This window comes from Paramisgurnus dabryanus, chromosome 1, assembly GCF_030506205.2.
Source record: "Paramisgurnus dabryanus chromosome 1, PD_genome_1.1, whole genome shotgun sequence".
Taxonomy (NCBI): Eukaryota; Metazoa; Chordata; class Actinopteri; order Cypriniformes; family Cobitidae; genus Paramisgurnus; species Paramisgurnus dabryanus.
In genome coordinates, this window is record NC_133337.1 from 51,320,454 (window position 1) to 51,333,561 (window position 13,108).

Sequence of the window (13,108 nt, forward strand, 5' to 3'; positions counted from 1 at the left end):
ACACAATGCACCTTTAATTATAGGCTTATAATTTGACTTACACGTTTGGTGGATGCATAAACAATTTATGGTTGTCTGACTGCACTTTGTGGCTGACTGGGGTTACATTCACTAACATTCTCATCACCTACAGTAAGATTTTTTGAAGTGTTTAATGTGCTTAATCTTTAATTCATTCATAGTTTTGCAAGCTTAAAATTATATACAAATATTAATGTCAAATGTTGGACCATGTTCATAATGTTTTGAAGCAATGATCGTCGTGGGGCCACTCACATGCCAGTGCCCTATGTACTCAGTCACCCCTTTCCCCCCAGTTACGATGCCCCTGATTTGAAAAAAGCTCAATGCAACACTTATTAACTCATTCCCCGCCAACCATTTTTTGAAAAGTTGCCCACCAGCATTTTTTGTGATGCCTTCCAGGAAAATAGTCTTCTAAAAATATATAAACATACAAATATATCAAATGAAAGGACAGACCCTCTGCTTTCAAACATACAATAAACAAACAAAATGGGAAATTGCAGATTAACATAAAAATTAATCAGGAACCCTTTGTTTATGCAAATGTTTTCTCTTAATTGACGAGATATCTCGTCAATGGCGGGGAAAGAGTTAATTCACTGGTATTTTGGACACTAGCTGATCTTCCTGCCCTATTTTCTGCTCTGTGTGAGTTAGGAGGGGAAAAATTGGTTGTAGACAGTCCATCTCAGTTTATATTGTACTTGAATAGCATTGCAAAGCTGCATGTGAATTATGAAGTCTCTTTGTTAATTTTCAGTCAACTGATTGGAAATGGCATCAACCCTGGCTGAAATTAACATTCTAAAATGTGTGAAGGTGATCTCAAAACAATGTAATATCCATACATGAATCAAAAGTAATACTGTATATCAAACAATTGAAAACAATCCAAGCAGTATGAGAAGATCAAAAAATTACAACATGTGTCTTAGTTGATGATAAAGTGAATAAACAAATGAATCACAACTAAAAGTACAGTGAATATTGCATATCCTTTACAGCATATTTATTTTTTATAGTAAATGAAATCAAACTCTAAGTTGTGGATCACAAAGCCCTTTTTAAACTAAGTCAGAATTTATTGTAAAATACTCAGACATTAAGATCTTACAGATCTTAAGGTCTGTACAGGCATGTGTGTGTCTGTGTGAGAGAGCGAAAGCGTTTGTGTGTTTGAGTGAATTGGACCAAGAGGAAAAATGGTTCTTATGTATGTGAGTTTGTTGTGCTTACTCAGATCACCAAACAGTTCTACTCCCAGTGCTGCAAAGATGAAGAAGAGCAACATGAAGAGAAGACCCAGATTCCCCACCTGTAGAGAAAGAGACAGCAAGAGAAAGTAAGAGAAAGAGTTTGTCATACAGCACAAGGAAACCGGCAGAACAGACCCAGAAATACCAGCTGTGATGAGCCGAAGTCAGTATGAGAAAATGACAGGCATGTTTCCACCTGACTTAAAGCATAAAAAGATTAACAAGGAGCCATGGCAAAGCAGTTAGCGTGGTGATTGTCAATGTATGGTCTCCCTTAAAATGTGATCTCTGCGTGTAACCCATCCTAGTAAGTAGTGAACACACACACACAAAAAAGTGGGCAGCTATCACTGCAGCACCCAGTGAGCAACTGGGGCGAAGATGCCTTGCTTAAGGGCACCTCCCACAGTCGCGACCTGTCGGCCATGAGACTCCAACCGGTGACCTTCAGGTTACAAGCCTTAAGAGGGTCACACATTGGACGCAAAGCTCAGCGCCGCGCTGAGTCGCGTCTAGGACAACTCAGAGGTATCGTACAACGGAAGTGCATATTACATAGCGCGAGCTTAGTTAGATAGCGTCTACTTAAAAATGCAAAATATACGTTAGGAGCCAATGTTAATCGCTAAGGATTTGGGACAAATATGATGTTATTTAATGTTAAACTGTGTGTGGGGCTCTATTGGGGGTTGCACACTGGACACGCAGCTCAGTGCCGCGTCCCGTTGCGTCTAGTACAACTCGGAGGTTTCCGTACACCGGAAGTGCACATTACATAGCACAAGCTTAGTTAGATAGTGTCTACTTCAAAATGCTAAATATACTTTAGCAGCCAATGTTAATCGCTAATGATTTGGGACAAATATGATGTTATTTAATGTTAAACTATGTGAGTGGCGCTCTGTGGCGCGACTGGGATTTGAGCAACTTCCTGAGTCGTAGCTGGGCACCGCGAACAGGCGACAAGCGCTGAGCTGCGCGTCCGGTGTGCAACCCCCTCGTGGCGCGACAGGGATTTGAGCAGTGTCCTGAGTCAAAGCGGACAGACGCCATGTGCATACACTCATAGAAAACAATGTGTTCTGTTTTTTTAGAACGGCACAGCGTGGCGCTGTGCGACGCTAATCTGCGCGTCCAGTGTGCGACCCCCTTAACTCTCTAACCATTGAGGTGTGGCGCTCATATAAGAGGTACAAGTTCTATTCTGGGAGGCTGTGTTCTGATGCTATTTCTCACTCCACTGTCAAATGTTAACAAATGCAACCTTATTGGAAAATGTTTTCAAAAACTATGTAACCAACACATGGCTAAATAAAAAATAATAATGCAAAACATACAGAGTGATTACACAAACAACTAGATCCGGCATGATTTCAATAAAATATTGGCTATTTTCCCACCTTAATTCTAAGTGCACTATTTAACTGACCAGATCCGAAGTGAATCAGGATGAGGGATTAAGCTCAAACAATCTGGCAGGATATCTCGGAACAGTGTTCTGGATCACCTCTTTCAAATTGCGGAAGGGTGGATCAATAGACCAGAACAACGAGGGCAACTTTAATGCAAAAGAACAGACTGTGCGTGCAGCACTGTGATAGAAAGTGTGAAAGGGTGACAGGAGGCAATGCAGAGACCAGGAGACCGAGCATGATGTAATCCAATTAGTGACAATCAGTAAGTAGATGTACATGTATAATTATCTATGTGCATATCTGAGGAGTGCTTAAGGAGTCCAGCGGTGCCGCGTGTATCCGAATCAAAACCCTGCGGGCACCAGTGCAGTCCAAAAATATGCGTGCTGGTGATTTTCATGTCTGGCTTCTGTCATGTCTGCTGTTCTCCAAACAGCCCATCAGAGGCAATCTGCACCACCGGGCCCCTTCATGGCAGATTGACTATGTAAATGAGGCCTGTGTAAAGTGGAGGGGCCCCGGGAGAACAGGACGTACCGGGAAGCGTTCTTATTTTAGTGCAGGATAGAGTGGAGGAGTGAAGAGCAGAACTTTATTAGAGAGAGAAGAACAGTTTTGAGCAATACCTGAGGAAGAGCCTGGATCACAGTGTCAAGAAGGGCTCGCATTCCCACGGCCATCTTTAGCAACTTCAGTACTGAAAGGAGAAAACAGCACATTTCAACCATGTCTATCAAAAAAACTAAGAAACTTTTTTTAAACTTTTAAAAACGGAAGAATTTGAATAGAAAGTTGAGTCACTAGTCTCTAAAAGTAGCTTTTAAATTAGCATATGATGGAAAAGAGGATTTTCCTTGCTTTTCTAAAATATTAGACTCTTAACTTTTCAAAGTCAACTTCAAAGCTCTCTCCCCAGTCCACCGGGTCCATTTACTGTACACAGTAATAACTAAGCTGCTAAACTAAACTCATCAGCAAAAACATACACAAAATCTGCAGTCTCAGAAATCTCAGCAGATTGTGAAGTCCATCATGTAGATGGTTTAACACTTAACAATTTTAGCAACTTTGCAAATGCTTTCATCCATCAATATAAATGCAGTTCTCTCAACACATTTCACCATGTTTAATTCTGCAAGTTGCTCAGCAAAATCAGGGCAGAAAATAATTAATCCAGCAAATTCTCGTAACTATTTTATTCGTAATTCATAACAATTTTACAAGGTGTCTAATTTGTATGAATATACAATCTCATTTGTATTAGGGCTGCACTATTCATTAAACAAAGTAGTTCACTGACAATCAGGGCAATTTGCCTTCATTATCTCGGTTGTATCGCCTGCAATATTGCCCAGCTTGTCAGTAAACTACGGCTTTGTGTAGTAAATGGCACTCCATCTAAAAGCAGGGGATGGTGATTTACTACTAATCAAGGAACCGGCTTTACTGACGAAATGCGCATGACAATCACATGCGATTTACTGTGCAGCATGCACGATAAATTGTCGATTAAAGCGACACTCCACGTTTATTGAAAATTTGCTAATTTTTTCAGCTCCTCTAGAGTTAATCATTTGATTTTTACCATTTTGAAATCCATTCAGCTGATCTCCCGGTCTGGCGGTACCATTTTTGGCATAGCTTAGCATAATCTATTGAATCTGATTAGACCATTAGCATCGGGCATAAAAATAACCAAAGAGTTTTGATATTTAAACTATCTAAAACTTGACTCTTCTGTAGTTACATTGTGTTCTAAGACCGACAGAAAAAAAGTTGTGAAAAAAATCACAAAGAAAAAGTTGTGATTTTCTAGCTCTTTCCCCGCCAGCGTTTTAAAAAAAAGTTGCCAGCCAGCGCCAGAGTTTTTCATGATTTTCACCAAAGTTTAATGCCTTCCAGAAAATGTTCTTCTTTAAATATATAAACATACAATATACCAAATGAAAGAACAGACCCTCTGCTTTCAAAAAAAAAAAAAAAAACGTTTCATCCTACCTTGAGTGGTTCTTTTGCAATTAGCTTTTGAATATGGGTAGGTTTCTGCAAAAACACAACATTTTGAGCAAAAAGCAGAGATAATTCCATTTTTGTGACGGACTTTTCATAGAGATCCCATTCAGAGCGATCTTTAAAACAGACACGGACATGCAACTGCCATAGGGCAATACTTCCGGGTTTAAAAAGTTGCGGAAGGGCGCCACCTGGTGGATAATAGCGGTATTGCGGAAAGACGGAAAATCTCGTCATTGGCGGGGAAGCGTTTTCTCTTAAATGACGAGATATCTCGTCAATGGCGGGGAAAGAGCTAGGCCGATATGGCTAAGAACTATATTCTCATTCTGGCGTAATAATCAAGGACTTTGCTGCCGTAACATGTCTGCAGGAAGCGCAATGATATTCTGCAGTGCCCAAAAAGTCCCATGCTATTGGAAGTTACCAAGGAGACTATTTCCGGATCCTGAGTAATATCAATGTGCCTCCTGCAGTCATGTTACGGCAAAATTTAATGTTTCATTTAGAGGAGCTGAAAAATTAGCATATTTAAAAAAAGTGGAGTGTCCCTTTAAAGGGGGTCGCACACCGGACGTGCAGCTCAGGAGCCAATGTTAATTGTTAATGATTTGGGACAAATATGATGTTATTTAATGTTAAACTATGTGAGTGGCGCTCTGTGGCGTGACACGGATTTGAGCAACTTCCCTGAGTCGTAGCTGGGCGCTGTGGACAGGCACCACCTGCGCGTCCATTGTGCGACCCCCTTAAGAGAAAACGCTTCCCTGCCAATGACGAGATTTTATGGCAATCTATATTTCCACTATTATCTACTAGGTGGCGCTCTTACACAGCTTATAAAACACTAAAGCATCTATGGTTTCAAAAGCAGTAAATACTCTGTTTATGTTTTGATCATCGCCCTGAAACTGATCTCTAATAAAACAGATCCTTTACAAATGCAATTATCTCAGCTTTGTCGTGTTTGATAAAAAGAGAACAAATGAAGATAGGATGAAACTTTTTTCGGTTTAAAAGGATATTGTCTGTTCTTTCATTTGATATATAGTTTGAAAAATTTCTGGAAGGCATTAAACTTTTGTGATCATAAAATCATAACAAAATGCTGCCACTGGCTGGCAACTGTTTTTTAAACCCTGGTAGGGAACAAGTTAACATACACATGTACTTATCAAATATTAAGTATTTAGCAACATGGTCAACCATGATGAATGTTAGTGTGAGCTAAGCCAAAAGGTAATTTAAGTCTTAAAGGCACAGCAGTAAAAACGGCTTAATGGGTCGTACTGTAGGGATGTCATGTGCAACTAAATTATGACAATTTGTGGTGTAAAAAATATTTAAAACTTAAAAGTAACCTTGAGGTGAAAAATAAAGTCAAATACTACAAAAGTGCATGCACGGTAGATGCACTCTTTCTTGTGAAGTGAAATCGAATTCTTCCTGTAATTTTTGAAGTGGTCAGATCGTTGAGCATGTTATTATTGGGGTCGTGCACTACACACCGAGCTTTAATGATGTTAATGACATGGCTGCTCAGCCATGGATGAGATGGCGCAGCGTAGGCCTGCTTAATTGCAATCAGTGCCAACTTTCATTAAAGGAACGTCTGAATGAATGCAGGAGAAAATGGGCCACGTACGCGTACAGAGACACACGAGCGTGCAGAAATCTGAGCAGGTGTGTTTGCTTGAGCATCTCTGTGGTGGGAATAATCAATAAAGACTCGCCCAGCAGCTCTTCTATTAGGAAAGAAATAATCGTTCCAAGTCGACAACCGTCCCAGCTTTCCACTCTGTGTGTGTTTAAGCTTGTGCATTTCTGAGAGAGAGAGAGTGTGTGTGTGTAAGATGCAAACTGAATTTCTCAATATAGCCATCTGGACTCTTCGGCTTCTGCTGAGCAGTCTGTAAGACAACAAAGATCCCTAGGGTGACACACAACCCAGCGTGGTCTACTGCGGAAACGGGAATAACGTTGAGAAGTGTGTGCTTCTGCAGGAGTGAAAAATGGACAGTGGTGATGGCACGAAGGATAAGAGAGGATACGAACCACGAGCGATCCGCAGCACCCTCATTATGCGAATAATGGTGGGGTTGATCGGAAGAGATGCATTGACCTCAATTTCCTCCAGAGTTATGCCCATTATAGACAACAGCACAATGGCGAGATCCAACTGGTTCCACCTGCATAAAAACACTTGTTACGCTAAAATAACATCCTGTTTTTACGTTATGTTACACTGTCAAAAAGTACGCATTTGCACCCAAAGAGGTCAAATTAGTACCTTAAAGGGTATTATTATTGGTACTAAATGTTATTTAGTTTTGACTTGGTGACAGCTTGGGACCATTTCAGATTAGTTTTTTTTTTTTTTGACAGTGCAGAGTGCTATTATTTTTTAGTTTACATGAATGACGAATTTACCTGTGGGAAACCCAGAACTTTGTGAAACAGGAATACATCTTGTAATAAAGACTCGCGGATGCAAATTGGCTATAGATTCAACATTTTAATTGTAAATGTTGACAGTACTATTCATTTTGCATGTATTTTGTGTACTGTTCATGAAAACAAGCTTGTTAATGAGGTGACATTTCCCATAATGCTCTGTGCGGTAGCACATAAACTGAAATACAGACATTAATTACTTAACTAATGCATAATCCTGACTTTTCATTTGTTCAAGAATAAAAAGCTTTGTCGGCAAGTGGGAGAAAGTTATAGAGATATAAAATTGCCAAAGGCATCATACATTTCTTACTGAGATCACTTGAATATATCACATCATTTTGTAAATACAGCTTCAGAGATCATATGTCAAAACCTATGAGAAGAACTTAAATGAAGCATAATATCCATAAAAACAGCATCAAGTCTCAAATGTCAAAACCTGAAGGCTAGACTGTCTCTAAAGCAATAAAGATTATAACTTAGTATATACACCATTATTTGCATACAGTATAACTTTTAAGTGACTTTGGATCAAATTTCTCAGTTTATTCATTGTTTAAACACAGTTTTGCAGCTAACTTTAAATCATCATATTGTCATCGCCGAAGTAGAGCCTAGAGTACCTCAACAATCTGTGGCCTGAAGCCATGTAAGGTGTTTCATTAGAAATGAACAGAAAGTGCACAAAGCATTTATTTTAGTGATTTAAATGTAGATTTATCTCCCATTGCCTCCAGACTTGGATTGTTTTAAAATAACAGAACAGTAATTTCCAATGTTATAAATCCAAAACTCAAAAAGTTTCAACTTTTACACCTTTACCCCATAAACAGCATTTTGTGAAACATCCAGCAGTAATTATAATGCGGGGGGTTTTGGAGGATAATTTTAAAATATTTCTATTATTTTGGTGTCAAAATTCCCTCATTATTATGCAAATAGTTGCTTTACAAATAGTGATGTGGAAATACATTGTCATGATATTTTCTCTATTAAAAAAGCTTTAATAGACTATCAGTTTTAGACAATGAACCTTACATTGGACCCAATCTTGATAATGACTGATTATTCAGGACCAATTTAAAGAGTAATTGATCATTCAATTCTTTGTTAAATTTTGCCTGTTCATATGCCATGCATATAAAACTCTTCACTAATTTAGAAAGAAAAAAAATACCTTTAACATTTTTCTCATTGTTAAAAACCCACGTTGTGCCTTTTATATTATTTTAGCCTTAATGGATGCCACCAGAAGGTTTTTTTACCAAACCACAAATGATATAAAATTCAGATCTTGTTTTCCACCACAGACGCCAGCTCACTCAGCCCTAAATGTTCTTCTCAAAGTCTGAGGTGAACCAAGGAATCTCAAAGCTGTGATATCAGATTTAAGGGATGTGGCAGACCCTATTGCATCATAAGGAACCATCCACAGGGGCATCGTCCTACCTCCATGGGAACGACTTAACTGCTTTAATCTGGTTTAAAATAACCACCTCTCATGTGAAGAACAACTTAAAAGGGCCACATCTCCTACCTGTCCTTGAAGAACCGGCGAAACCCAAAGGCAACAAGCTTGAAGACGGACTCCAGCACAAATATGACGGTGAAAATGTAGTTACAGATTTTCAAAGCCTCGTCCAAAACCTAAGAGAAAGCAACAGTGAAAAAAATACACAAAGTCACACACACCTTAAACTAAAATTAAAGGGACAAAGAAACTTATCCTGTGCTCCAGTCATCTGGAAAGATGCAAGCACATGCCAAATACAGCGGTGATTCTCACTGGGGGCCTCAGATAATTTCTAAGGGGGCCTCAAGATGACTTAAAATTATTAAAACTTGGACAAAACAAGCATTAAAGGGGCAATAAGTAGAATTTACCCCCATCTAGTGGTGAAATTGTATTTTGCATTCAACAGAACAGTGCTCTCTAACGCCTCGCCTTTCCAAATGCGTGTTGCAACTACGGTAGCCGTTATGTAATCACTGATCTCCTTGTCCATTGCAGCTGGTTCAAGTGTTCTGAATGAAAATGCTTTGTGGAAACGCATTGGTAGGCTAGTGCTTTTTGTCCCTCTCGGCTATTATAGTTTATCAATACGGCGGAACGATATGGGTGCCTCCTTGGACTTACCTGTTCAATGTAAGTAAAGAGGAGAAATTCTAAGCTTACAAAGAAAAATCAGATCACTGGCAGAGGTCATTTGACACCAACGAGGACATATTTATGAATAAAGACATTGATTTTGATTAATAAAACACTTACAGTCCCTTAATAATAATAAGCTAAAAAGAGGAAAAACCAAGATGTTTCTTATTTTTTTGGCCATTTTAGTAGGGAATATACATCTGTCTAGTCATTCCAAGCTCTTGTTAATTTTATTTGGAAATTAGTGAGTGGGGAACCTTTAAATATTGTTGTGGGGAACCAGAGGGCCTTGAAGTGAAAAAGGTTGGGAACAACTGAAGTGGAGTATGTGAGTAGAGCGAAGTGGGAGTGGAGTGGAGCGGAAGTCGGAGCGTTGTGGTTTTCTCTCGCTCTGAGAGCACTCCAACTCAATTAACTACCCATAATGCATCCATGGGTCTAAATCTCATCTAACAGTTGGGGGGATAAAAACATAAAATTTCAATTAGGGATAATATTAGCTAGCCTGGTTCTACCAGACTATCGTACATTTCATTTGGACAGAGAAGCCGTTTCTCAAAACCAAGTACGCCAAACTCGGACTTGTGTCCTTCGTAGTTCGAACTTGCAAGTTCAGACTCGGAAGAACGAACTCCTGACGCGAAATGCATGCTGGGAAACTTCGCTGTCATAAGTCCACACAAGTCTCCTCTGATGCTTCCTCGATAAAATGGGCGGATCAAGAACACATCCGGGGATTTTATGTGAACTTGGGCTTGATGCGAACTTTGAATTGGAACAGTACTTGGGCCACGACTGATGACGTTTCACAAGTCCACAAGAACACAAGTACAGACAAGAACGCATATTGAGAAATGGCTAGAGTCTGGCCTCTCTGCATTGAGAAATGTTAACTTCCTTGTAGGCAGGTTCTCTGTTAAAGTTCAACACTATTGGATCTGCCCAGAGTCACTCAGGATCTGCCATAGCCAATCGCTAACGTGTGGTCGTGACGTATATCATGCGCCGAAACCGGCCGGAAACAACAAGTCCGAATGATCAGAGGATTGTTTAGAAAAAGAGATGCAGGTTTTGTTCATTGAACAGTTGTAAATTCTAAATGTATAGTTGACACTAAGGACAATGATGTATTCAGTCAACTGTTGAAGCTGGGTCTAATCATTAACAAAACACCGCTCCGGTCATTGACGCACAACGACACACAACATCAACGTCATTGCTCTCAGCCACTCCCTCTGTTCGCTGATTGGTCCTACAAACATTTGATTTCTCGAAAAGCTAGAAAAGACAGAAATCCCAGACGTAGTACTAAAGGAAAATGAAATTGAGCGGAAGTGCGTAGGAGGGCACAGCCAGGCTAAATATTAGCTACGGTTCTAATAAATTTTTTATGCTTTTCTCGTAGTATCGTGAATTTATTTTACACTGAATGAGGATTGCAATATTTTAAAAGAAATGAAAATGTAAAGTTAAAGGTACAAATAGGCACAAACGTTGCGAGGAGTAAGTTAGAAGGGAGTGGGGAGGTCACAAGGAGCAGAAAATGGTCAACCCAGAGTGGAGCTGTGGCAGAGTGATAACGAAATGCTTTGAGCATGGAGCGGAAATTCTTGCCGCTCCACTCACAAACTCTGATACCAACTCAAATCAATATACACACTGGTCTACAGTGTGTATGATGAGTATAAGTCACTCCACAGTAAAACTCTGACAAAGATTATGTGATATAAGTGATTAGATTAGCCCGGGGTACACTTTAGTCATTAGCCAGCATTGTCAGGGTCTGACAGCGTTGGCGGATGCTGGGGTCCGCCTTTCCCCCTGCACCACACAGTAATTAAGGCCAGGCTAAGCCTGACAACTCACCAGAAAATCAATTGATTCTGTTCACCCAATGAGTGTGTAAGTGGTCAAAGCCTAACAATTCCCTCCGCTACACTTCCTCCAAGATTCAGCAGGCCGCCGGGTCTCTAATTAAAACGGCTCACTATTTATAGACACAGGTGAGGTCACGGACCTCCATTAGTGATGGGCGCGAGCCCTGGGAATCATCCCGATAGAGCTGTCTAATGGCGGAGGTAAACAGCAGCTCTGATTGATGTAAATATATCAAACATTATAATCATTACGCTTGCACTGCATGTGACTTTCACCGTGAGTGCAATCCCACGGTGCATATGAGCTCAGGAAAAATCAAATCAGGATGATCCAGTTTAAACGGGAAGGGAGATCCCCTTGTAGGCATCATGCAGGTTGGTGGATTTTGGAACATTTGCTAACTCATGTTAGTCCTCTATTGAATATTCATGAATGGTCTCTGTGGTCCAATTGTTATTATGCACGGGGAAAGAAGTTCAATTGGGGGATATGAATACATTTTATCGTATACATAACAGTGTGGTTTATTTAGTAAGGCATTGCTCTCATAAGACATATTTTTACACAGGCAGCAGTACAAAATGTCTTGCCGCAGAACAATTAAATTGCAAATAAGTATAATACGAAGAAAATGGTATACTTGAAGCGCAATACAGCACCTCCATAAACATTTAGCTGCTTGATCAGCAATATAATCCACAGTCATAAAAGTAAGACATAAACATCCGGTTACACAAACAGTGACCCTAATGGGATATCAAGATGCACATCAACTCCGCAAATGTTTTACCTTGGGCTGCTGGTAGTGCTCCATGGACATGGTGATGACATTCAGCCCGATGACAATCGTGATGAAGAGGTCCAGATAGTGGCTGGTGCATATCTTGTGGATGAGAAGTCGTGTGGGTGAGTAATCGGAGTAATAGGGTTTACTCTGGGCTTCTGAAGAACCATGAGAACAGGAAGCAAGCATGAAAAAACCATAATGAAAGAAACAGAGTTTTGTACACATTCACACCAAGAGAGGAAGGAAGAGAAAGGCCAGTGGAAATAGAAGAAGCCAAGAGACAGATTATATTCGTATTATTCACACGAGTTAAAGGAATAGTTCACTTGAAAATAAAAATACATTCTCATGCCAAACCTGTATTTTCCTCTGTGAAATATACAAAAATTGGAAACGGGGTATTATATTTTGGTCTGTTTCTCTAATAAATTATGTTATTGACACCTTTAAATTAAGCACACTTATAGATTGATAAAACAATCTAAAGAGTTCACTTTAGTACCTCAGAGGTACATACTGGAACCAATTATATATATATATATATATATATATATATATATATATATATATATATATATATATATATATATATATATATATATATATATATATATATGTACCTAAACTATATAAATTAGTATCTTTTAAAGAGACACTCCACATTTTTTTTAAATATGCTAATTATCCAGCTCCCCTAGAGTTAAACATTTGAATTTTAAATTTTTGGAATTCAATCAGCTAATCTCTGGGCCTGGCGGTACCACTTTAAGCATAGCTTAGCATAATCCATTGAATCTGATTAGACCATTAGCATTGCGCTAAAAATAACCAAAGAGTTTTGATATTTTTTTGTAACATGGCTGCAGGAGGCACAATGATATTACGCAGCAGCCGAAAATAGTCCCCTTAGTAACTTTTAATAGCAGGGGACTATTTTCAAGCACTGCGTAATATCTTTGCGCCTCCTGCAGCCATGTTACAGCAGCAAAGTCCTTGATTATTACGCCACATTGAGAGTATAGTCCCTAGCCATATCTGCCTAGAAAATCGCAACTTTTAATTTTCTGTCAGTCTTAGTACACGACGTAACTACAGAAGAGTCAAGTTTTAAATAGGAAAAATA

The 13,108-nt window shown here is 39.3% G+C and overlaps 1 protein-coding gene across 10 annotated transcripts in view; it reads right to left on the reverse strand.

Annotated features, from left to right (window-relative positions):
- Positions 1-13,108, reverse strand: part of cacna1g (calcium channel, voltage-dependent, T type, alpha 1G subunit) — a 166,485-nt gene that overhangs the window by 20,513 nt on the left and 132,864 nt on the right. For all 10 annotated transcript variants that reach the window (XM_073815448.1, XM_073815437.1, XM_073815438.1 and 7 more), the window contains 5 exons: positions 11,989-12,140; positions 8,706-8,815; positions 6,767-6,900; positions 3,325-3,395; positions 1,264-1,342 (listed from right to left, as the gene is read on the reverse strand). In XM_073815448.1, the coding sequence (XP_073671549.1) occupies positions 1,264-1,342; positions 3,325-3,395; positions 6,767-6,900; positions 8,706-8,815; positions 11,989-12,140 (546 nt within the window). The remainder of the gene's footprint in view (positions 1-1,263; positions 1,343-3,324; positions 3,396-6,766; positions 6,901-8,705; positions 8,816-11,988; positions 12,141-13,108) is intronic.